At 37.6% G+C, this 26,305-nt stretch overlaps 2 protein-coding genes across 9 annotated transcripts in view; both read right to left on the bottom strand.

The window, feature by feature from the left end:
* LOC109448384 (uncharacterized) overlaps window positions 1-10,770 on the bottom strand; it is a 28,049-nt gene extending 17,279 nt beyond the window's left edge. For 3 of the 4 annotated variants that reach the window (XR_012494660.2, XR_012494661.2, XM_088797360.1), the window contains exons 1-2: window positions 10,391-10,770; window positions 9,216-9,332 (exon numbers count right to left, since the gene is read on the bottom strand). Coding sequence is in view for 1 of the 4 variants with exons in the window: in XM_088797360.1 (XP_088653486.1) it covers window positions 9,261-9,332; window positions 10,391-10,660 (342 nt within the window). In the remaining 3 variants the exon portion in view is untranslated. Of the gene's footprint in view, window positions 1-50; window positions 167-9,215; window positions 9,333-10,390 lie in introns of all 4 variants that reach the window. The other variant, XR_002137511.3, reaches the window with a different exon arrangement.
* A 4,326-nt stretch (window positions 10,771-15,096) lies between these two features.
* The window catches only part of SYT16 (synaptotagmin 16), a 227,862-nt gene continuing 216,653 nt past the window's right edge, over window positions 15,097-26,305 (bottom strand). For all 5 annotated transcript variants that reach the window (XM_074327395.2, XM_074327396.2, XM_074327397.2 and 2 more), the window contains one exon: window positions 15,097-25,984. In XM_074327395.2, coding sequence (XP_074183496.1) covers window positions 25,671-25,984 — 314 coding nt within the window. In that variant the 3' untranslated portion in view covers window positions 15,097-25,670. The remainder of the gene's footprint in view (window positions 25,985-26,305) is intronic.

The raw sequence follows: 26,305 nt of genomic DNA, 5'->3' as shown, positions 1-26,305 counted from the left end.
CTATTGACAAGACTTATAAAAACGAAAGAATAATAACAATAAACCCTTACTTTTGGAAAATACCCATGGTAATCTTGATGTAAATCTTCTTCTTCTGCATATTTTCTCTTAAAGTAGGCTACTTTCGACGTTGTTAATGTATATGTTAATACTTTTGTCGGATAAGCTAAACAAAATAAAATATTGGAGAAAAGTCAGATTGTATAGCAAAGAGTATTTTATAAGTTCTGCTTGTAAAAAGAAACTTGTGACTCCAGAAATTAATATTCTCTCTTCATTTACTAAGCACCCTGGTGAAGTAGTCAGTGACAATTGTCCCGGACTGAAAAGCTTGTTTGCAGGCAAATGCCATTCAGATCCAAAATAGATGTTACAGAATTATATTTATTTCCTTTTGCATCCCCTAAGAAATAAAATACCAATTCTCTACTCAATTTCATGCCATTTAATGTCAAAACATACCCAAATTTCATGTTGAATCACAAGATGTAAGGAAAAGACATGTTATTTTTCATCATTCTTTTAAGCTGCCTAATTTACAGAGGGAACTTAATGTTGCTGGGTTAATCAAGCTGGTGCAAAATGGTTGGTGACCCAATTCCACTTTAAGGAAATAACTGTGTGTTTTTATAGACAAACCCTATGATATGGTCATGGTATAACCATTCTCGTAACGCATGGCTTAATGGGGGGTTAACTACCAGTAAGTGAAAGGGTTTAAATAATATCCTGACTAGCAAACTTGAACTTGACCTCATAGATGAAAATGAACATCTTTGTTCTCTCTTTTAAAATACTGTTGCTATTGAGGATTCTGACTTGTTTAAGGAAGGACAGTGTTGTGAAAGCAGATTTTCAGAAAAGAAATGCTTTGGTTTAAAGGGAGTTCCTAGTGTGCACGCTAGATGGTGATCATATCACAGAAAAGAGGCAAATTCAACCTTAAAAGCCAAAGACAAGGAGCTTCCTAGTGAAAACATTGAATTTAGAATACAAATTGAGTCCTGTTCAGGACTCATTCAACCTCAGAGGGCCAGACCAGAAAAAAGGCCATGTTTAAACATCATCTATTTTACGTTTAATCCACACACTCAAACATTTCCAGGTGTTAAAAGCATTTGATTCACAAAATGAGTAGTTTATTAATGTGTTGGTTAAATAAATTTAGGCTTAAGAAACCTGATGGTTTTCCTCTAACATCTTAAAATCATATATATTAAAAATGTGCTCTTCACGAACCTGCTTTTTCTAGTTTTCCCTCCAACTCAGTGGCATCTGTATAATGAATGCTTCCTGCAGCTTTTTGTAGCTGGATGGTTTTCCTAAACCAGTAGGAAAAGCTACAAAAATCACCCTTAAAGCATTCCAAATTTTCACTGTACCACTGTGGATTTAAACATGCTTTGTAAGGACAAAAAAAAAACACTGTAAACCATTCATGTGTCTGACCTAAGAAGAGACGGATATGTAAGGATCACTCACCGTTCAAGCAAAGATAATAATTCTTACTATGTGTATATGTACAATGTTTGGATTCAAGAAACAAAACTCAGTTTCTATGGGGTTTTCAAAGATTTCAAAAGGTTAGAATAAAAGGGGAACGAAATGATTGTATTGGAAACAGAGGAAGCATCACTAAATCCAGTTTTCTCAGGGGCTGTTTTTCAGTAAACTGTATTTCTTAAGTATATTTTAAATAGATTTACTCCCCTCATTAGGTGAAGCTTTGGGTTATTCCATGACGACAATTAATTATTGTGACTGACTTCCCTTTAAACTGTTTAACTAGTTGATGCCACAGGGGTTCTCAAATGTTAGTGAGCCTCAGAACCATTAAAACCAACCTGCTGGGTTCCATCCCTAGAGTTTCTGATTCAGTAGGCCTGGGGTAGGAGCAGAGAATTTATATTTGTAACCAATTCCCAAGTGATGCTGATGCTGCAGGTCTGGGGATCACATTTTTAGGGCCTCGTGTTAAAGTATTAGGCAAGCTTGGTAGTAGCACTACAACAGCAAGTTGAAAAACAGAACAGTTAGCCAATCAGCTGATTGCCTTACCATCAGAATGCCAAGAAATTGGCATTCTTGATTGATTTTTGTTGTTGTTGCTGTTGCAATGTTGGCTATATTGGCTTACATGCTTTTGCATCACAAACAAAGCCAGACTGCATTTTAACTAAATAGCCAAGAATGATTGCCACTTTTCAACATAAATTCCTGGGCTCACATTAAGAAGTATCAATGGGTATTATTAGCATTACAGCTGGATAAGTCACTGATTTTTTTTAATGAGGTCCAACGAATTACTACAGTATAGTAAAGGGTAAAGAAAAACTTGGAAATGAGAAGTGACTTTACCATAAGCAAAACATTATTTTCATGTATATGTATATGCCTCTGTGTGTGTGTGTGTGTGTGTGTGTGTGTGTGTGTGTCTTCTTTAGATGTTTGCTCATTTTGTTTTCCAAAGTAATGCAATGTTGACAGCATTTATGACCAATTAAAAAACCTTTGAATCTTTGAATGAGTGATACAAGGGAAGGCAGGTGGCAGCTCAGAGAACAAAATGTCAAATAAAGCAAGTGATGCTCTGGGGAAGATATGTTTTATTTAAGAGATCAAGGCCAAAAATTATACTAAATGTTTCCAAGGTTCATAAAGATTCTGTCTGTCTGTATTCAAGAAGTCAGCCTAAGATTATGAATGTATCAGACCCTGAATATACAGAGCAGATTCTCAGGGGACTGGATTTGTGTCTCAGCTCCACGGGCAACACACTTAGCCACTTAGTTTATTGCTCTTAAAAAACACCCCCATGGGTTGTTGAAATGCTGAAAAGCTTTCACAGCTGGTATCAGTTTGACAATTACCTCCTTGCAGGCAGTTTAGCTATTTGCAATGTTTTCGGCATCAAATTTTGGAGGATGCTTTTAGCCACTTTGAAGCTAAAATATACAGCAAACATAAGTTCCGACATCTGTTTTCTTGGCTGAACCGAACTCAAAAATTCAGACCTGGAAACTATTTATTGATCACCTAGTTCAGCCTCCAAAGATGAGGAAACTGTGGCTTAGAGGGGTTCAATGATTTACTGTCCGGTGTGTGCTGAGAGTGTGGGTTTTGGAGTCTGAATTCCAGCTCTGCTGCTTCTTAGTTGTGTGACCTTGAGAAAAATTACATGAACTCTTTATAAATTTCATTTTTAAAGTGGGCATAGAAATAATACTGGCTCATAGGACCACTGAAATAATTCACAGAAAATGACTGGCACTGTGCCTAGCATATAGTAAGCACTCAATAAATTTTAGCTCTCATTAGTGCCACTAGGACAGATCTATCCCACAGAAGCAACTCTCAGACTGGCCTCCTAGCTCTGACTCTAAGATTTTCCCACCACTGTGCCTCCTAGAGATACTAGATTACAATTAGAGAATTAAAAGACTGCAAAGGAATATTTCAAACATTCACATTTAAAAATATAGTACAGCTACTATGAAGGCTCCAAGTAAATATTTATGGACTTATTGCCACTGTTCATACATTTCAGGTGAAGGAAACGTAAGTTGTTTCTGAAACATCCAGACAGTCATTTGGAGAGTTACAGTTACTCCAAATATTCAAAGAAGTTTGTCTGTTATGATCCAGTAAACATGTATAAATATATATAAATCTATTTTAAAAGGCAAACTCAACCCAGCCTGTTATTCAAATAGAGCTGATGAAACAGACAAGCAAAAGTAAAATGACTTTGTCTTCATATTCAGTGTCCTGAACTCTGAGAACAGCGTATAAATTATAAAACTGAATTAGGCTGAGCCTAAATTTATCTCTGAAAGGTGAAATGGCTAATGCTGGCTTGAATATTCAAATTGTTTTTCATTCTATAACCTCTGGGCACCTGAAATATCTGTGCTAGCCTCAGTGTATTTCAAAGTGTAAAACTTCAACCAACAACAAATTCAGAGTCATAGGACAGAATGACCATCCCTGTCACTAGACTTCTGGCAATACAATTGATAGGCATTTCTTTAAATAAATGTTTAAAATGGAATTACAAACATTGCTCAAATGCTCTTCCTTATTGTTCTGCTTCTGCCTCCAGACAAACCCTATTATTGTACAAGCGATTTCATTTGGTACGCGGCCCAGGGGCAGTACATTAAGGAAAGATCATCAGCATATTAATTCACAAACACTTTGAGACAACAGACAACAATAAAAGAAAACTCCTGCCCCAGTAATCCATTCTTTATCCAAGACGGTGAAAAGCCAGAGAGATGATGAAGTGATGAGTGTAATGCATCTTAATTTTGGTAAGGTTTTCATTTTCTTCCCCACAACGTTAATCAATACACTGCAAAACCAGAGTTGAGACCACCCTATTTGATGTGTGCGTCCATAGCCACAGACAAAAGAAGAGTCCGATCAATGCGGAAAACAAGGTGAGTTTTAGTCTCAGATCAACAACTGACTCGGGTTATCGACAAATCACGGTCCCGGCTTCCAGTCTCTCTCACTGATTTCCCTTTGTATGGTGTTAGCCTGGCATCAGCTTTAAAAAGTCTGTGTCCCTACCTATCTAAATAATGCTTTGCTGGTGGCAAAGCTACCAGACATCCTTTTGGAAGGGCCATGACCACTTTTGTTCAGAAAACTATCCCATCTGTCACTGTTAGCCAGGTTCTGCAATCTTGTTGCATGGCTTAAAATACGGACGTCAGCATGACACTCTAGTTCTGTCCCACAGCACGAGTTCAATTCCCAGCTCTACAATTTATTTACATACTGACTTTTGGCAAAGTATTTAATCTCTAAGAGCCTGAGTTTCCTCATCAATGAAACAGCAAACTCATTGAGTTGTATGCCAATTAAATCAGACGACATTTTAAAAGCACATGCTCAGTGCCTGTCAAATATACACATATTTTCTTCTCAATAAATGGTAGGTATTATTATTGCAGTTATTTCATTTTTGAAATCATACACATGCCCTACTCAGCAGCACTGTTACCTCTAGGACATCTGTCCTCCCTTCAGTGTTAAGCAAAGTTTGCCTGAAACATTCCTGAGTACCTTCAAAAGGTAGACTGGTACAACATTCAAGGTTGTAATGCTTTGCCCTCTATAGACCTTCAGTTTTGTTGATAGTTAGCAACAGTCCATCAATCCTCTCCCTCATAAGCCTTTGCCTGGCACCTTTCTGGGAAATATGCTCCATGGGGCAGAACTCAGCAGCAGTTTTTAGCTTCAAATCAATGGTGCAATTTGTTTCTTCAAATTTATCCTCTACCCCAAGTACAAGATTGACTCTACTGGCAGTTTAAGATTACCACCAAGTTGCAGCTGCTGGAAGACTTTCTTAGGAACTTTCTGGGATACTGATAGTCAATTATTTAGAAGGTTTCTCAAGACCCCAGCAGCATTGTCTGGGACCAGAGTGCATGTCCCTTGGGATAGTCTCAAGCACAGGCATGGAATATGAAACAACATGCCACCAGTTCCACAAGCCTGGCTTGTTCCACTGGTGATGGCCTTTGAACCAAAGAGAACACCAGTAAATGGGATATGACCAGGCATGTCATCATGAAGTTACTTTAGATGTTACACCAAAGCCTAACTTTTGCCACGATCTGGTTCCACTAGTGATAGAAAACAAGTGCAGTAGGTTTCGTGGGTAAACTTTGTGATTCACCCTCCCTCAGAAGTGCATTCCTTGGTTCGAAGATGATGCTCCCTTTCACTCCACCTTTCACTTTAGAAAGTGGGAATGAATCAGAAAGAAAATTAGCAAAGCAATCACATGGCTAGATATAGGTTCCAAGAAATATCTTACAAACAATGTCTAAGGAGATGCTGTAACTTCCTAGATACCCAGGTCTGTTGCTCAAAGAGGAAGGTTGGAATCCCTAACATAGGGGGATAGCAGTGGTATTTTGAAAAGTACCTGATCTATGTCACCCACATCGTCTTCCACTTTGATACCACCATCAGGTTTGGGTACATCACCAAGAAGGCTTGTAAAAAATAAATAAAAAATACGCACATAAACACACACACACACACACACACACACACACACACACACACACACACACGACATCAGACAAAGAAGTTCGCGAACTTTACACTGTGTACTTACACAGTGTGTCCATATACACAGAGGATGCCAAAAAAGCATATACACATTTTAAGAAAGGAAAAAACTGTATTAAAATGGTAATACTCAATACATACTGATAATAAAGATGAATAGAAATTATGTTTGACTTCTGCAATTACAAGAGGTGCTCAAAGCGGTTACTATCAGCATAATTTTAATACAGTTTTTTCCTTTCTTAAAATGTGTATACATTTTTTTGGCACCCTCTGTATGTATATAAATTTTATATATTATATATAACATAATATTATCTATCTATCTATCTATCTATCTATCTATCTATCTATATATGCTGTAGCTAACCATTAACAACTTTACTCACAAGAATACATGAGAATTTGCTCTGGGGTTGGGTGATTCTCTGCCCTCACTCACATGGTACCTGATTTGTGTCACCATTTGGAATTACTCTGGTGGTAAAATGTTCTTTATTCACAGAGTACCTGTCTTCTAAGGAGCTATACATAGGTGCTACTATTAAATTGCATTTTGTTCAAGCTCAAGCACTCCACCCATTAATAGGTGGTCTATCCTTCACATTACATGTAGAGAAACTGAGCCATAAAGCGGTAAAACAAGTTGCTTTGGGGACAGAGTTGAGATTCTGGGCTCTTGAATCCTGATTATCTTTGCAATATCCCCAGTTTTTCTTCACATTTCTACCCCCTGCTCCCCTTTGATATGCATTTTTATAATAATCCCTATTCTAACACATCACTGTAGAGAACATGTTCCGTTTCCAATCTGTCCCTTCTCCCTTTCTAAGCATCATTGATATTTAGAAGACACTTGTAGCTCTACTTACAGAGACTCTTTGTTGCACTTTACATTCTACAATTTATAATATGAAAAGTTTTTTAATGTTCTAAAAATAAAGCTATATTACAATACTGAACGTCACACAAGCCAACCCTTAGTGCTTTTCATTAATATTCTCCTACCACTCCCACTGAGAATTATTGCAGTAAGCTAGATGGCTCTGTTATTAGCCTGTTTGTATAAATTTAATCAGAAAAAATAATTGTGTTAGACTAAAAAAGAGAAACATTAAAGTAATGAATTGACACTATTTAGACAGACAAGATATGAAAAATAAGGCATGGGGATGTAGGAACTTGACCAAAATCAGCTTCTCCCAAACCTGAAGGTATACTTCTTTCTCAGTTTTAGTGCTTAAGGCTTATGGTCAATTTACTCCTCTGCTTCTGAAATCATTATTTTATTTTAGCTTTTTCTGGGTTCCTAAAGCATATTGCTTTGTTAAATACAGCAATCTGAACTGGTCATGCCTTGGCATTAGAGCTATTGTTGGGAAGTCAGTGTTTTGACAGCTAAAGCCAGCTGGCATGAGTCCTCAGTGAAGAGCCCAGATGTGGAGGCAAGATGCCTCAGCATCTTGATATTTCTCCACGTTTCAAAGCATCTCCTAAATCCCATGAAAGTAACATGACATAAAATTGAACACAGAATGTTCATAAACACCTATAAACTTCCAACTAGAGTATATAAAGAAAATCTGAAATTAGGAGTTGGTTTCAGTTTAAGCTGCCTGATCTCAGCATTATCTAAGTGTTATAGACCTAAGTATACCACCCCCCTTCTAACCCATGTTAAATTCAAGTACAGCTGACATTCCCATTGACAAAAATGACGAGGTCCTTAACTACAAATTGGTGGATTTTATTTTTTCACATTCTAATTTAAGATCCACTAATGTCTCTAGGATTTAATGCTTATATTATAATGATACCATTGGATTTATTTTACTTATTTAAAGCTAAATATGATGATAACATTTTATGGTGAATGATTTTAAACAGATCTGGTCATCAAAAGTACACAACATATATTCTGCACATTATACATTCAAGATAGAATCAAAACAAAAATTTAAGAACCTCTTTCACTTGACCTTTTTTGATTGTGACAGTGATCTCCATGAAAGGGCAGACTCAGTCACAGAATTAAATGGCACTGAATGATCATAAACTTCTATGCATATTACATAAGAAATAAGATGTGTGTAAATTACTAATGCATATATATGAACCAATACTTGTGGCTGCTTTATTCCAACTTTCCCAAGATTGATAGAATGTCTACAACTCTATATACATCTCATGGCAGATGACCGTAAATTTCATTGGTCTCCTTGGATTTGTCTCTTACCATAAAATATAGTAATTATGATGGAGGAAGAAAAAGGGATGGGCAATGCTAACGGCTAATTGAAACCAACATTTTTGATGTTTCAAATGGTCATCTTTAATGCTTAAAATTACTAAACTACAGATATTTCAATGGCTATGGGGACCAGTACTTTTAAAGTTTCATGATATTCATAAACATTATACTAATATAACTAATGTAATATTATATACCAACTATATTTAAATAAATGAAAAAACAGTGTACAACAACCAGACCAGAATAAATTTTCAAATGGGTTTCTGAAAACAATTGTCCAATTATTTATTTTTATAAAGGGAAGTAAGTAAGGTAAGGGAAGAAATACAGCATGTTATATTTTCATGAATTTGATTGTAATTTGCTAGGCTGGTTAGTTACAGGAACTGCACATGGCTAGCTCAGTACATGTGAAAGTTACACAATGCTGGAGGGCTGAATAATCATTAAAAGACTCTATTCAGTCTTGAAAATTGAGTTTAAATGCTTAACTCTCACGAGTTTCTATCATCATGACCTTAATGCAAATTAAATTTAAAATATCACCACACTCTTTTTTTGCAACTTGGAGAGTTCTCTTCCTTCCCTTCATTCAGACATGCATCAGCGTGCTCACACGGCTTCTGCTCGATCTGTTCCCCGAGCCAGGCTATCTAATTTGGCCCATCCTATTCACATGGGTCTAAGAGAGGAAAATCTGCCAGCCCACAAATGGGCTTCCTGCAGAAAACCTCTATTGACTTCTGCCCAGCAACCATCTATATAAACAACCCTTTATATTGATCTTATAAGTTATGGTAATATTACATTAGCATTTATTTCTCTGGATACATATTTAAACAGTAATTTCTTTTAAGCTAGTGATTACCTGGTAATGCTGAATCAATCTGAAAACTGTATTTCTAGGACAGCTTCAGAAAATCTGGCGAGAGCTCCCCTTTGCACAGTGAGCATTTCTCACAGCCTCAGGCTCATGAATGGTTACCTGAGATTTTGGAAAAAGGAGACAGACACAAATAACATGGGAAGAGTCAGGACTGCACTGACCTGAACCGGTTAACAAGTCAGGAGAAAGCACATAGTAGGAGGACACTAAAATGTTTGAGGTGGGGGTTGATCTGGACCAGAGAGCTCAATAATAAGCCTCAAATACACAATTAATTTAATCTCCAGATTTAATTTCCAACATGAGGAATCTTAACTATCCTAAGAAATTTGGAAATAACTGAATAACTGATCTCACCCATTATTTACTGGGAGATTATTTGGGGGGAGATCAGTAGGTTGATGTTTTTAAAAATCAGAGTCTGAGATACTTAATTTGTTTTTAAATGCCAGGTTTTGTATAATTAGAGGAAATATTCTCTCTAAGTAACAATTTAGCAGTTAACTCAAAACAGATTAACTCTGGATGGAATACACACTATTTCTCACAAGATTTGAAACAGCCAAACGGTACTTTTCTTTAAAGGGCCATGTTTAACTGCACCTTTTCTACATAGATGTATGCTTACAGATCTCATCATCTTCTATATTTAGAGAGATGAGCTTTCCAAAGGAAGATAAGCAGCCAATGAGGAGGTTCCCATCAAAAGAGAGGTGAGTTACTATGGTTACTTTTCAGGAGGTTGAGTAACAGTGAATGACTGTTCCCAGCCAAATGGACCCTTTCCAGAGCAGGACCTAAAAACATTGTTGCTCTCCATAAGTGTTGATTCAATTAGTCCAGACTGCACTATGTCATTTTAGCCTTAATCATAGGCTTTCTATGGGTGCTTGCTGCTTCCAGCTCTCCTGGCGCACACAGACAGCGAAGTCAAAGGAAAAACATGGACTGAAAAGTTCCGAGGACAAACCTAACAGTGACGGGCAGGGAAATCCTTAAGAAACAATTCCAAGATTTTGAGGGGCCCACCCGCTGGCCGCTTTTCAATGGCTGGAGGCGGGGTGGGATCCTGTAACAGTCCCTACTCTCACCTTCAATGAAAGGAGTCATTTCTAAGTCTCAGAGGAAGGCACCTGGCTGGAGGAGTCCAAACCTACCTTGCGAGCTGGGTCCACTCGCCAGGAGATGGGCGCATGCACTTGTTTCGTAAAGGCACGGGGTTCGGTTCTCCCTCCTGCTTTTTCAGTGCTGTCACTCTCCAGACTGGTGCTGACAGCGACAGCGGCGGTGGCGCGACAGTGGCAGCAGCGGCAACTGCAGCTCGCGGGCAGCCCTGGCTCCTGCAGGTCCTTCCCTCCAGTCTCTGAAGTGCCTCTAGCTCCGGGTTCGGAACGTGAGGCGGGCGCGCAGCTGTTCTCGTCTCGCATTGGACCAGAGGGAGCAGATGTTACCCGGTTGCTAGGAGCGTTGCTAGGAGGCGATGATGCCCCTCCAACAGCTCGGGAGCAACTTTACTGTAGGTCAGGTAACACTGGCAGGGGCTGTTAGGAGCAAGGTTTGAAAGTAGGGATGAGGAAGGACAACAGAGTCCCAAACAGGGAGAGTCCTGTGCTCACCTAAGCTGGGTCCAGGAAAGCCGGCAAGGGCCCCTGGGAGTGGATTAGCACCTCAGCTCTCCGCACCAGGTTTCTTTCGGCCGATTCCCGTGGGCCAGGGCAGGTGACGGGGGCTAAGCCTCCAGTAGCACGGTCACTAGCAGGAGGCCCTAACTGGGTGTTACTGGGGGTGGGGGGGTTTGAGGCGCAGAGTGGAGCAACACTCTCAGCGGCTGAGGAAGCAGCTGGACTTCGTCAGTGCTTCTTAGACACCCAGACTTACACTGGGAAACTGCCTGGGGCAGGACCCTGGCAAGGGGGAGAGATAGAAGGAAGGTTGTGGGTGTGACCTGGGGTGAGGCGTGTGGAATGAAGAGCATAAATCTTCTGCCTTCTGGGACTCTCCTCCCCAGAAAGTTCTTGTTTGTGCCTGCAGGTTTGAGCAGTTGATAGATTTTGAAGAGGGAAATACTAAGTAATCCACGAAAATCAAACCAGAGTCTAATTCCTTTTAACAGTGTCTATGGCTGACTACCAGCACGATGCCAAAGATTTCAGAAAAAATGTCCCGTGGGGGTCTAAAATATTTCCTTTATACAGTTAGAAAGTCTTCATTTTGACCCAGTGACTAATTAAAGCCTTAGGCGAATATGCAAACTTCTTTAAAATAACAATACACAAAAGAAATTTGTCACAAAGGAAACTGGAGAAGGTGTGTATGTTTCAGTCATTTACATTTTAGTATAAATTCACCGAAAAGATATATCATCTCTGATATCTTATTCAAGCTTTATTTTTATTTTTTTATCATTGGTTTTTGTTGTTGTTGTTGTTGTTCAATTGACTTGTTATTCCTATGCAGGGAGTATAATGAGAACATCAAAATGGGCAAATTTGGGTAGCCAGTGAGCCAAATTAAGGACAGGAAAATGACAGACCTAGCAGAGAAATTTTGTCCAAAGCTACCCTCAGAGGGGGAGTCTCATCGAAGAAGGAGATGCACCACTTCCCTGGTTCCTTATAGGCTCAGGCAAGGGCCTGGAAGGAAGAGAGCACCGCTGGGAAACAATTACAATGAGAAGTTGCTGTCTTTGGAGCCAGGACCCACCTTCTGTGCAGTGTCACCTTGACTCCTGCAATGGTAGACATTCTGCAAGGCTGAAGGGGCTACCCAAAGTGGCCCCATAAATCTCAGTGTTCCTGCTCCTTCAGGCACCGAGTAGGAACTTAACACTTGTGACAAAACTTAAGAGTTAACAATGTGTTAGTCTTAAGGCTCGCCCCTTTGCTCTTCAAGGTCCAGTCACTCTGGACTTTATTCAGTTTCCTTGAATGGGGGAGGTGCTCATTTGTCTCGGGTATTTTGTGTACGCTGTTTCTTCTTCCATAACGCTCCTCCTTTTCACCTGGCTCACTCCTACTCAGCCTCCAAGTCTCAGCTTAAATACCACTTCCTCATAGTGACTTTTTCCCTTACAGCCTCCCACTGACTATTACAGATTGGCCTTCTAATTACATTCCCCAATCATCTACTGATCCCATTTCATAACGTTCACCACACCAGGTTTTAAGCTCGCTCCACCTCATGGAACACTCTGTCCCCAGCACCCAGCTCACAGTGCCTGGTACATCAGAGGTAATCAAAAGCACTTGTGAATGGACAGAGCCACCCTGCCTGGCCCACATCCCTGTTTACACTTAGTTGTGTAGCTATCAGTTAGTGAACTTATACAAGCTACGAGGGCAGCCTGTGTTGATACAACAATGTATTTTCCTTCTCAAAGCATCTTATAAAGGTCGCTATCCGGATTTTAATGACATTGGGAAATAAACTGAAAGTTCTTTATATATCTTCCTAATTCTCTTCTGTGTCTTCCAAAGAAGATGTGAGTCCTCTGAGCTGAACTGTTTCATCTTTCCTTAAAACACTCCTCTACCTCAGGTGAAAAGCAGCCTCCATCATCACATGTTACATCTCTATGGAGAAAAAAAAATGGGGGGAGAAGCTAGTGAACTTGACCAATATGGGGAGCACTTCTAGTCTACTTTATCCGTATAGACCAGGACACATTCTTTTCTGTTGCTATAACTCACCAAATAATTGTCAAATCTCCTCTTGATCTAGGACCACCTCAAGAAAAATAACAGATGTTGGAAGACATGAAGGAAATGTCAAGGTAATCTCAAGATTAAAGTTGCTTGATGGCAAAGTTGAAAATAGAACACAGGTATAAGAGTTTAAACTTTACTGGACTATTTTATGTCTGCAGATTTAATTTTATAAATTCTTCAATTCTCCTGGCAAGTAATTATAACAAATCTTTCACTAAACAATTTTGGATTTCAAAATTAAATATTAAATGCCATACAAGCCACCTTAGACTTCATCTAAATTCTAATCTTCTCACCGCTGAATCTCATCCATTCTCAAGGTAACCACAGATGTAATGCTAATCCTCTCCTACTCCTTATCTGTTTGCTGAAAAGAATGAGATGGTTTATTGTGTAGTAGAATACACATTAAAATTCATCAGCACTCCTAATTGTCAGCCAATCTTCCTCTTGAGCCATGGTCTCTGAATTTCCTTGGAGAAATCCTAGGGAAACTATAAAGAGAGACTGAAGTTTACAAGACATAAAATGTGATTTGATTCATCAATAAAATGTTATTTGGGATAGTTAAGTTTTTTTTTTAATTACTACTAAAGATTTCAAGAACCAGAGTCATAGATGCCTGTGTCAATTATTTGAACATTTTAAGGATGGGTAAGTCTTTGTTGAAGGAATGTCAGAAGGTAACAATCATTTGTCAAGTTTTAGGTTCTGTAGATGATTTACTATAAGATTAATATATTGAAAAATCTGTCTCCTCTGCAATATTCTGCTTTTGCTCATAATTTTATGTTATTTGCTTTGGTGTTTTTAATATGTCACATATGTATTTACTAGCGCACCATACACATGTAGAAAAATGTTCAACCTTGCTCAGGTTATCAGTCCAGAAATGTGAAGTCAAATGAAGTCAACAGCACCTCCCTCCACCAGAGCTGAAACACTCTAAGAAGACTAGTGTGAACTAGTGGAATCCTTAATCAGCCTTTTACGAGAATGTTCTAGAGCCACCATGGGTTAGGAAGAACTTAAGCAACAATATGCCTGCAGTTAGCAAGTTTTCCTTAAATAATCACCACTACCACAGCATTTGAAATAATTTTTTAGAAAAAGAAAAATATATTTGTGGTAGATACTGGCTAGCATAGTCTCACCAAACTGATTCATTTTCCTGTACACACAAAATACAATTCCCAGCCTTCTTAAATATAGATGGAGCATGTGACTAGTTCTGGCCAGTGGAGTTTAGACAGCAGTGGAGATTGACTGCTCTGGACCCTTAAACAAACATTTGATTGTCCTACCTTTTCTTCCTCCTCTATTTTCAGGGCAAAATATTCCTTCAGATTCCTTAAGGACTCTGAGATGGCCCTCAATCCCCGAGATGCTGCTAAGAAAGAAGTTGCATGGACAAACATCTTAGATTAGTGAGAAATAAACCATTCTTATGCTAACTTACTGACATTTAGGGTTGCTTATTATAATAGGTAGCATTAATTAACTAATACCGCGTGCAAAAATGGTTAAAAACAAAACAGATTTTTTCTGAAACATCTATAGAGTTTTATTTTCTATTTCCTTTTTTGTTTTGGGGTCATCAGCCATGCTTTTACTACTCTGGGGGGTGTCTGATCATAATTGCCCTGCTCCTTCTACTTCTAGATTGTTGCATCTGAGCCTCGTAAAGTTACTAAAACAGGGTGTATATTTAGAGAGGAGAGGACTCTGGACAATAACCTCTCTGATGAGCCATTACCTACACATTGTAAAAGAATACCTACGTTTTGCCTTCTCAGAAAACTTCAGATGCAATTTAGTTACTTCAGGTGATCTTTACATTAATGTACCTCCTCACTTACCTAATATTCTTAATTTAAATTCAACACTTTAAACTAGCATCTGAATTGATATACATTGGTTTGTATACGTGTTCCACATAAAGCCTATAGCACCCTGATACCAAAATAAATTACATGGATCATAAATGTACTGCTTGTAGTTCTAATATATATGTCTGCAGTTGGTATGGTTTTGGAGTTAATGGTTTTTGTATATACTAAAATAAGCAATATCATTCAGGCCCATAAAATTTGCATGTTGATGCGGCAAAACCGTATCTTTTTTTAACATAAAAAATTTTCACACGTATACATATAAGCCATCTGCTTAAACTTTATTGATAAAACCAGTAGCAGCAGTTTTACAAAATTGGAAATGATTCTCAGTTTTGAACTATCATGAGTTCAGTTGCAGCAGACATTTTGTACAAACTGAGGCTAATGCTTCTTCTATGTTTCTGTTTTAAACAAAAAGCAATTAGAATTTATCCTCATGCATTTAAATATCTAATACAGAAATAGTTTTTAGGCTGCATAAAATATGTTTCCAACATCACAGTGAGACTGAACATCTGCCTTAAGCATTATTTGTATAAGAAAAACAATATAATTCTTCTAATCACGAACTTACTCTTTATCACAGGTAAACAATTTTATTTTTTCTAATATATTTTCAAAAGGTGATCCTAAAACATAAGTATCATCATTAAATATTTCACTGACTTGCCCAGTTAAAACACAAGACCTAGTGCAACAGTAATACACTAAAACCATTGCTATGAAATCTTGAACATTACAAAATGTTGAGAGGTACTCTAGTTTTTACGTTTAACAATTAAAAGTTTTTCCAAGCCTTTACACTAATTATTCACAGACATAAGTAATTTTAGAAATGGGGTGGATCATTACATTCTATAGCTGTTTGTTCTGGTAACAGCTAGAGATACATTCACGCTTCTTAAGCAGCAGACACCATAAGTCAATAAGTCATACTGTGAGAAACACAAGGACACCCACGTGGAATGTTCTGAAGATTTTCAGAAGTTTCTAAAATTAGAGTTCAACCCTTTGGAAGAGAAAATACTTTATTCTTCCTTGAATCTCTGGATCACACAGGAATTCTCTGCTGGAAAACTTTGGAAGAGGAAATACTTTATTCTTCCTTGAATCTCTGGATCACCCAGGAATTCTCTGCTGGAAAACTTTGGAAGAGGAAATTTGACGACAGCCACGGCCTGAAAATACCCATGAAGCAATGGGAGAAGTTTAGGGCAGCGCCTACCTTACAACTCATTCTAGCCTTGAACAATGAATTTGCCCAGGAATGCTTTCTATTGACTTAGGAATCTAAAGGAAGAGCGGATTTCATACTAAACTGTGTGATTAGATTTCATACTAAACTAAGTGAAATCCACAAAATTATTGACCACCATTCACAACCACCAAAAACTCAGAACAGTCTAGTACATATAAATAATTCATTAAAGTAAACATAGAATAGAAGAGGTACAGGTTTACAATATTAATACACCTCCAGCATTCAGATGTGAGTAGAGGACACTCCTTGCTGAGAAGTATGTGCCCCGTGTAGGATCAAGTCTCCCAAAATAGTTACATATGCGTGTGTTCAAAATGAGTGAAACATTCTCATTTACATTTTTAATGCAAGTTCTTCAAGGACACCCATCAAAAGTTGAGATATAACGGAAAACCAGTAAAATATTTTAAAACAACACAGTTGCACACAGTATGCATATGGTGAAACATAAGTGTGTGAATGTGAACAACTGTTTCGGATGCTACACGAAGACCAAAAAAATCGAGAGTCAGATTTATCTTGTACTGTGAACACAAAATATTGCTATGAAATCTTGGATGTACCCTCAAAATAAGTTTTTTTTTTTTAATCTTTAGTTTTTTTCTGAAAGATAATAAATGGTATTTGGGGGAAAATGGTTATGTGGGTGAGGAAAGTCACTTGGGAGGGAAGAGATGGAGAAGCCTGATTTTTCAAAAGAAAAATAATAAGGTAGATTGAAGGACATATTTTTGGTGGAGGAAGCATCTTTCCAAATATTGTATCCAAATCCCATTTTATGGGAAAAAAATGGTATTCTGTTTAATACTTTCCCTGTACTCAAAGTTAAATTGTTCTAAAGAAGAAAGTTCTGTATTCAACTCAAAGATTGGCAAGCCTCCTGAAAAGATGGATTTTCAATTTGTTCTGCGGTCAGGGTGTCTGAACAAAAGAATTAGAACCTAATACTTTATCTTCTCAGAGGCAGAATGGCTAAAGACTATTCCAATTGTAACTTTTAGGCAAATTACTAACATTCTGTGAATATAGCTTGATGATTGGCAGAGATCTAAAAGTGTCAATGACTTTGATACATCAACATAAAGAATTGATTTAACCTTAAAATAAAACTAATGTCTCACAGTCTTCAAAAACTTTTAATTCTTCAAAGTGTTTTTCTATCTATTACCTTGTCATGCTACACAGTGGGTACTCAGAATGTTTGTTATATTAATGAAAGAATGAATGAATCTTACTCTTACAACAACCTGGTGAAAATAAGTAAAATAAGTATTACTATTTCCATCTGACAGATGTCAAAATGAAGGCTTGGAGAACTTGTGACTTGACATTCACTTGAGAGCTCATTAGGGAAGGATTTGATACTGGGACACAGGCCTCATTACTTTTAATCTAATCCAATATTTTTTTCTACAACAACACTATCATCTCTGTAATAACACCAGCTTCTACAAATTGCTTCAACTACAAAGTCAAGGGCAGTCAGGACACAAAAAATAATGTCAAATGTTCACCAGATACTGATTGTCAGTCAGGCTTCCCCATTCATCCAGTGTGATCATCAGTGTTATCACTGCAACATCGATCCACTTGCTCATTCAGCCTATCCATTACCATGAGTCATCCTGTCATGCAGAATTCAGAGCTGCTGTATTATAATCCAGGTGCTTATATATCACTTTTAGTTAGTAGAACTATGACACGGCACAATCACAAAGCTTCCTTTCTCTTGGCAGCAGTGGTAAAATCATATAAACTACTAACAGAAGGTGGTTTTCTATCATGAATCAGTAATAATATAATTAGCACTTTTTATCAATGTATATTTAAATCATTGCTCAACAACAGAAAACACTACAGAGTCACTAAATTTGGATATCACATACTCATAGTCTTCAGAGCTTTCTCTGTTTAGATTCCAATGGAGGGGGAAAAGGCTTGGATAAGTTAACAAAAATGATGAAATTGCGATGTTTTTCATGAGTCTTCTCCTCAAGTGTAAAACAATCATTTAGGTGAAATTGATTCCAGATTGGAAGTTGCTATATTTTATTTGAGGAATCAAATAAATGAATTCATCTATTTTTCTTGAGAACATGCACATTAACAAAATGTACCATAGCAATTAGAACTACATTAACAGTTAGATTCTCACAGAACTACAAATAAAACAGATAATAAACAAACTGATACATCCAGACAATAGGATATTATTATTATTCGGTGTTTAAAAGAAATGAGCTGTCAAGCCATGAAAAGACATGTAGGAAACTTAAATGCATATCACTAAGTAAAAGAAGCCAATCTGAAAAAAACTACATACTATATGATTCCAACTATATGACATTCTGGAAAAGGCAAAACTATGGAAACAGTAAAAAGATCAGTGGTTGCCAAGGGTTAGGGGGGAGGGATGAATAGGCAGAGCACAGAAGATTTTTAGGGTAGTGAATCATCAAGATTGAAACGTAGTGTAAAATATGGACTTTGGTTGAAATGATGTGTCCATGTAGGTTCATAGACAGGAACAAATGCACCCATCCTGGTATGGGATGTTGTCAGTGGAGGAGGGTGTACAAGAGTGGGAGCAGGGGGTGTACAGAAACTGTCTATACTTTCCACTCAATTTTGCTGTGAACCTGAAATTGCTCAAAATTAATTAAGTTCACTAATGAAAAAATAGATCACAAAGATCATCATGCTTTTTCCTGAAAATCTTAGGTCAAATCCTATTCCAATAAACATTATTACATAAATTTCTCAGTCACAATAAAGTATGCAAATACTAACTTCTTATTCACAAACTTAAAATCTGCAATAAAATTAAAATTTAAAGTTCTGGAAAAGGCTTTGCATTTCACAATAAAATTTAATTTGTAGCTGCATTAGTATGGTGGCATAATAAAAGACTGCATTATAATTTGGTGTAGCTGTGAATTAATAAAGATTATTATGGGTCATAGGGAAATGTGGCAAAATTAGTAAGCTTTGTTCAAGGTGCCAACTATAAGGAACTTGACAAAGAAACTCTTAAGAGAGACATGTGGCCCTAAAATGGGAATACATTATAGAGAATAACATACAAAAAAATCATTCTTTTAGTGTACATGCTTCTCACCAATCAGAGTTTTTATTGGGAGCCTTCTGATATCTTTTCCCAAACATCAAAGTTTTCATCAAATAAGAGATGTGAACTTTTTTATTATGGGCCATGAAGTAGGCAACAATATAAAACTGTCTTCAGTAAGAATTTTTAGGACATTAAGGATTCTGACTTAACTTACATGATTGAGACATGTTTAGTAGCTATTTGAGATAAGTTTTTATGATGTTAAGAATTACAAGTAATAAATCCATTGGAAAAACTCCTATATTTGTCTCTTGTTATAAAATTGAAAGCATTAACAGTTAGATTCTCACAGGTCTAAAATTATTTGAGACTAGAAAACCATTATTGGTCCATCTGCCAAGATCGGGACACTCTCAACGTTAGCTTTACCCATGTCATTGGGATGCCCCAAATGTGCTTAGTATGTAATATCCGAGACAAGCTTTAATAAAAAGACACAGAGAAGTAAGCAGGCTCTTTGTTCACCCTGTCACCCCTTTATCTGGCAGCTACGGGCTCCAGTCACTCTTTCAAAAAGTAAAATGCCTTTCAACTTTTAAAACACAGAGCTTACAAGAACTGTGTCACATTTGTTTGTACAAACCTAGCATTCTAGGGCCTAACTTACTGCCTTGCAAAGGGCACCCAATATTCCACTATAAAAGTAAACAAATACTAAACAACTTATATTGCATGGTATAATTCATTTCATTACCAGAATGGAATGCTACATTGCTACCTTCAGATGCAAAACATATCCACTTATTTTGCAGGGAAGCAGAGACTGACCAAAACAGCATGCTTCATAACCAGAGGCACAGTAATAACTTCCACATTTTCTAAATCCTTTCCCTTTCCATGGAGGTGAGGGGAGAAGAAGCACATTGAGCCAAAAATTAAAGAATAAGAAAAGAGCTTATTGTTTGCCTGAAGTTCCTATCAGGATCTAGTTTGTAAAAAGGGAATATTTAGAAACGAAAACGATTGTTGAACTCAAACTGTTTCACTCATCTGCTATTCTCCAGCCCCATGCCCAGGCTCCGGGATATAACATACTTAATGTCTTTTGAATGAGTATGCTCTACATGAAAGAAAAATCAGCAAGCAGATACTTCAAGGGGAAATGAAGTAAACAAAAAGAATGCATAAATGTGGTGATACTAATCGGAAGGCAGCCTTCTCACGTCCTCCACGTGGAACTGGTAACATTGATATGAAGTAAAAAGCGCCATGGAGACACCGTACGGCAGCGTCAGGGGGCAACAGAGAGCCGGGACCACATTTAGGGGTGGTTTCATTCTCAGAGGTCCACAGACCTCCATGACAGCCTCTGTGTTCTGTAAAGTCACCAGCTGTTTCACAAGTTCCACAGTGGCCACAAATATAACTGACTCTTGTCTGTGTGTCTTGGATCTGCTTTGTGTCCCAAGGGTAACAGAGTCAATGCCCCCTAGCGGCGGGGACTCACCTGGAGCCTGCAGGCATCTGCAGTCACCTAACCAAAACCCGGAAGCAACTCCCCAGAGAAAACCTGGTGTGATACAGAGAAAAATCAACGTAGAAAAAGGTCCAAAGGGGAAGTGGACAGGCCTAGAGTGTTGTTATTGTTGATTCTGCTTGGAGACTACACATAAAATATTAGGCTTTAGAAGGAGCTTTATAAAGGCTATCTTCCTGGGTGCACTCCCATTCTCCTTTAGACAGAATGCACAGCTCATGCAGATGTTCCTATTTTAAAAGACTTTCAAAGATGATGATTCTGTGACTGCCGTTGGCGATTTCCCAATGTAACCAAGGGCCACTGTAAGTCCCAGGCTTCCTACCCACTTTCTCCAATAAGCTCAGTCAATATATTTTACCTTTTCCCAATAAACTGTAACAAGAGACTCTACTTTTTATGGCATGTGATTAGACTAATTAAAGAATTGTATGTTGGTAAACACTGCTGGTTTTATGATGATGTTTAACGCTTCCATGTGTAGTTACAGCCCACCAAAAAGATGTGAAGTCGTCCCGTGCTAGCCTAAAGAACATGGTGCTAGACCCAAGGAAATCCAACGAACACATTTTCAGTTCATTTTTAATTCATTCACATTTAGCTCCATGAACCTATCCTTTTTAAGGTATCTGGAAACTGATTTTGGCTTATCTCTAATCTATCAGGATAGATTTCCCTAATCTATCAGCTATATGCAGTTTTTCCCTCTAATGTTACAATTATTTTCACTAAAAACAAAACAAATCTTAAATACCTTTTTTTCTCTGTTTTAAAGCATGATTGTGAGGGGGAAATACTGAATGCTCATAGTATGGCAGGCTCTATGCTGTTATTTCATTAAAGACTTTTAAAATGCCTTATGAGGTAGGTGTTATTTCCATTTTCCAGTTGAGGAAACAGAGATACAGGCTGAATAAGTCATTTTCTTAAGGCCACACAGTTAGCAGAGTTCCATCTGAACCCAGGCTAACACTACAGCCTGTGCCAACTTCTCTCAGCTGTGTTGGACCAGCTTCATTTCCCCCATCTTTAAGTGTTTGCAAGAATTCCACAAGTTGTGAAAAAACGATAACTAGTTAGCCTGAATTGTCTTTTGGATTATTAGTTTTCTCTTCTTGAATATATGCTGGAGGATGCATGCTTATTTATTCTTTAATTCTTCCATACACATGCTGTATGATTTGTTTTTTATAGTTTGCTTCACTTTTTTCTTTGGAAAAAATGAATGATTTTTTTAAGACAACAAAAATACTTTGCCATTTCAAGATTATCTATCATTTGCTTTTGTTGTGGATTAAATAAAATGGAATGTTCTTTAGCCGGTTTCCTCAAAGGTAAGAGGAGACAATACCACGTGTGCTTTCTAGTCCTGTTTCTTTATCATTACAGAATATGCCTCCATGTGATTTTGTGTCACCTACAAATAATCCTTTCCTACTCGCTTATCTGATCTTCATGTACTAAGTCATCTGCTGCAAAAGGATAGCCAGGGTTTGGGGAAACTCACAATTCAATGACCACACTGAACCATTAACGTAATCAATTCATTGGCAATCGGATGACTTTCCCTTAACTTGATGGTAATTTCAACTTAAATAACACTTTACTTGAAAAGAAAAGAGTTTGATTCTCAGACAAGACCCTCTAGTACAGCCTGACATAAAGCACAGTTACTGACCAAGAGGTGTCAACAACCGGTAAAATATTGTGTGAGCCCACGGGTAGCACCTAGCACTCCAGAGAATATCAGTGTTTGAGGTCAATCAGTTATTGTCTTTGAAGGAGGAACAGAGTTAACAGTGCCTGTAGTAAATGATGATACAGCACCATACTCTCTTTTCCCTTTGAAATCATGGTGAGGAATCTTCCTCAAATTTTGTGCAGGTGGAATGCTGAGTATAAGACATTTAAAGGCATTTAAAAGTACTTTTTCTGTTAGGAAGGCAAGACCTCCCTTCACAGTTATGCAACATCAGCAAAAACAGGGACCGAAACAACTGCGCATCACACTGGGAGCCAGTGAAGGAAACAGAGTAAGAGCAGGTGGTCAGCGGCCGCTGAATGGCCCATTCAAAAACTCAACAATAGTCACAGAGTAGCAGGGAGCCCAAGAGCCACCGTGATGGGTAAAACCAGCACTTCTCGATTCAGTATAAACGCATGCCCTGAAAGGAGGCACATTATAAAGCTCATTTCCATAAACCTAGTGCATCATTTACTCTCAAAATATTATGTAAAAAGCACTTCTTCAGGAAAAATCGTGGAGAGAACCTCTCATGCAACAAATACTGATGCTTCCTCAATTTCAAAAATCCCTGTGAGATATTAATTATGAGCTAGATAAAATATGTAAAAGCAGTTTCTCTTACTGCAGAACCAACTAATTATCTTTCATAACTCTTTTGAAAAGCAAATGTAGATGCTCGAGTGAAAAACATGTTAAATGCATTGTGTCTAGACTTTGCCAAGAAAATAAGGGAGTTTAAGTGCACAAAATCAAAAGATCTTCCTAAACCAGAATTTCAAATCAATGTAAAAAATATTCAGCCTCATATTTTAATGTATCTTGTCATTAGCATTTTATATTTATACAGTCAGTTTTAGGGTGAATGTTACTGTATATTCAAGATATGCGTACATCTTACACGGTGAGTAGCACCAACGTAGTAAAATCATAAACATAAAAAAATGCTTTGTAGGCATCCCTTCTCTTAAAATGCTACACATTCTTGTAACTGAATCATAAGCAGACTATTGGAAAGCAGATCAAACACACAAAGATATCTTCATGACACCAGCAAAAAACCTTAAAAATGGGTGGGTCAAGGCAGCAGAAAATGAAGTGTAGGTGATTACATGGTACCATGAGATAAGGGACACAGCAAAACATAAAGCAGGGAAATGAGGGGTGGGGAAGAAACCCAGGACTGTCTGTACAATATACGCAGATTTTTTTCAAATGTAAATTCTAAAGTGAATGCTGCTTTTATGTGACTGCATCAAAGAAAACATAACAAGGCAGCTCTACTTGTCTTTGAACACAAGCACACAGAAAGGAAGGGATGTGAGAAGCCAATTCTTTGTGCCACAACTTAATCAATTGCACTCAGTTCTACTCGATGACACAGCCACACTGCAAAGACCACTCAGCAGTTAATGGATACAATGTTGGAAAAGCACTTTGAGGTCTTCCAAAGAAAGATAGGCTAAAAACCCAAAGGAGCACGTTTTATTACTCATTCTCAATAACTGAACAGCATTACATAGGCAACGCCCATGACCTAAAAAGAAATTAAGCTATTAATCTTTTTTGCTAATTCTGATTATTCCATATGAAATCACTTCTGTCAAAAGTGGGAACTTGAAATCATAGTAGGGTTATCCTACTACAGATAACCCTAGTCTGGTCTTGCCAGGATAACAATTACAGGCTGTAAGGAATAAATATGTTCTTCAAGTGTTACAGCCTACATCTACAATCTGTCAAAGTGTAGAGCTGAGGAGGAGTTATGTGTTTTTAACTGTATACATCCATCACTAGCTATCACTCTTCCCACAGACAGCAAAAAGTCAACAATGAAACATAAAAGCTAAAAATAAGTGACTGAGCAATTGCACAGGATTACATGTACACACATTCCTTTCCCTTTTTTATTATTTCCAATTTAAAGTAATTCAAATTAAGGGCTCAGAAAAAAATAAATAAACATGCACTGCACACGTATGTAAAAGTCAGTCAGAAGTAAAATTTCATGCTCATAACCACACAATACTGTTCTGAATGGCACGTGCCCTGAATGCAAGTATGGACTAATATATGTTACTGCAAAGGCCATGAAAAATGACAATTATAGGCACATCAAATGTTTCAAGAAAAATTTAGTGTCATTCCATACAAGCTGAAAATATTCCTTCATTCACAGTTATTATAACATGTTCATTTCTAAGAGGCAATCAAATCAACATTATGAAAGACCCATAGTTTACAATTTACTATACTCTAATGATGGAAAAAATTGCATTAAAAAAAAAAACATGGTTTACATGCAGGCGTACATTCAAAATATATGCCTCAATATATAATTGCATATAGAAAAAGTAATCTAAAGGAAAAACACTAGAGTCAGAAAAATCAATAAATCCATGACTTAAGTAGGTTTTTTGGTTTTCTTCTCATTCTGTAAGAATTTATTAGGTGAGAAAAAGAGCATAGAAACCTTGAAAGTTACAAGTTTGAAATCTTACATATTCAAAAGGAGACAAGTTGTCTTTCAACAGTAGTTTTGTAGCTTCAAAATGATTTATCTAACCAAACCTCATAGGAAACCACAATATATAAGCGAGATAAAAAGAGGTATTTAATGAATACAAATTTGTTTTATAAGTGCAAGTTTTAACATTTATTTGATAGGTAAATAAATGGGGGGGTTGATAAAGAGAAAAATGTGAAATAGGGGGTTACAGGGGACAATTACATTTTTCTTTGAGCCTCAGCGTCTGATTCATTTCTGTATTTTGGAGTTTTTTGCACCATATTAAGAAAATTCTGATTCATACACATAAGTGGTTACAAATAGTAACATTTAACAGCTTCCTTGCAATCTCAGGTTACTCTTCAAGCAAACAGAGAGAGCAGAAGCTTTACTCCACAGCCTGAACCAAAACTCAATAACCTATTAACGCAAATCAACTCGTCGTCGCTGCTTACCACGGTAATTTTCCAGATAGTTCAATGTACACATAGGATTTTTAAAAATTGTAATACTTAAATCCAAATCAAACCTTTGAGAAACCCAAAGATTCCCCCACCCCCACAGACACATAAAATGTCTTCGGGGTTAGTGGAATCCAATCCCTATTTGAAAGTCTGTCTTTAAAAAGCCTGCCAGCATACGCTAAGTTGGTGTTAGTAGTCAACAACTAGGGCCACCTAGGAGGATGCAGCGTATAAATGCTTGTTGGCAAACCTAGGATTCAAGCAAGGTGTGCCATCTGCAGACCTGCTGGCCCTTGGATTCTTTCATTTCCTCCCAGTGGTCTTGTTCCTCCTCCCCACTACTGTTTTGGCCCAGAGCAATCCAACCAATCATCTCTTTACGCTTCATAGTACGCCTGTTATAAACGGAAATCATCAGTGTGACATCAGAGAGCTGAAAGAGGGCCACCTGGAAGACAAAGGTCTCCTTATAGACAGGATTGGGCTGACCACGTCGAATGGACGTCTTGCAGCGTGACATCTCTTGACCCACAGAATTGAGGAGAAAGAGCTTTCCGTATGTATCTAAGAAAAAAAAAAAAAACAGTGGAAATGAGAAAACATCAGTGCTTTCTGTTTTGCTGTAATATTTATAAAAAACATTGGGCTGAAATTGTTTTTCCTTTTTAACATACTGACTGACATCCGTAAGGCTGGTACTTGCTGTAGGACTAACACAACTTACATGAATTATTAAGGAAACGGGTTATTACCTTGAATGCATAATGTCTCATGCAGCTGACTATCAGGCCCCTTGCTGAGGGTCATTAGAAGCTCTACCTGGACAGGAGTGGATACGTGCATAGGCATATGTGTGATAGTGTTTGTGGATATGCCATGCTTCTT

Source organism: Rhinolophus sinicus, chromosome 3, assembly GCF_057876585.1.
Source record: "Rhinolophus sinicus isolate RSI-liver-muscle chromosome 3, RSI-T2T, whole genome shotgun sequence".
Classification (NCBI taxonomy): Eukaryota; Metazoa; Chordata; class Mammalia; order Chiroptera; family Rhinolophidae; genus Rhinolophus; species Rhinolophus sinicus.
Note: the sequence above shows the minus strand (reverse complement) of the source record. Positions and strands in the feature narration are given on the sequence as shown.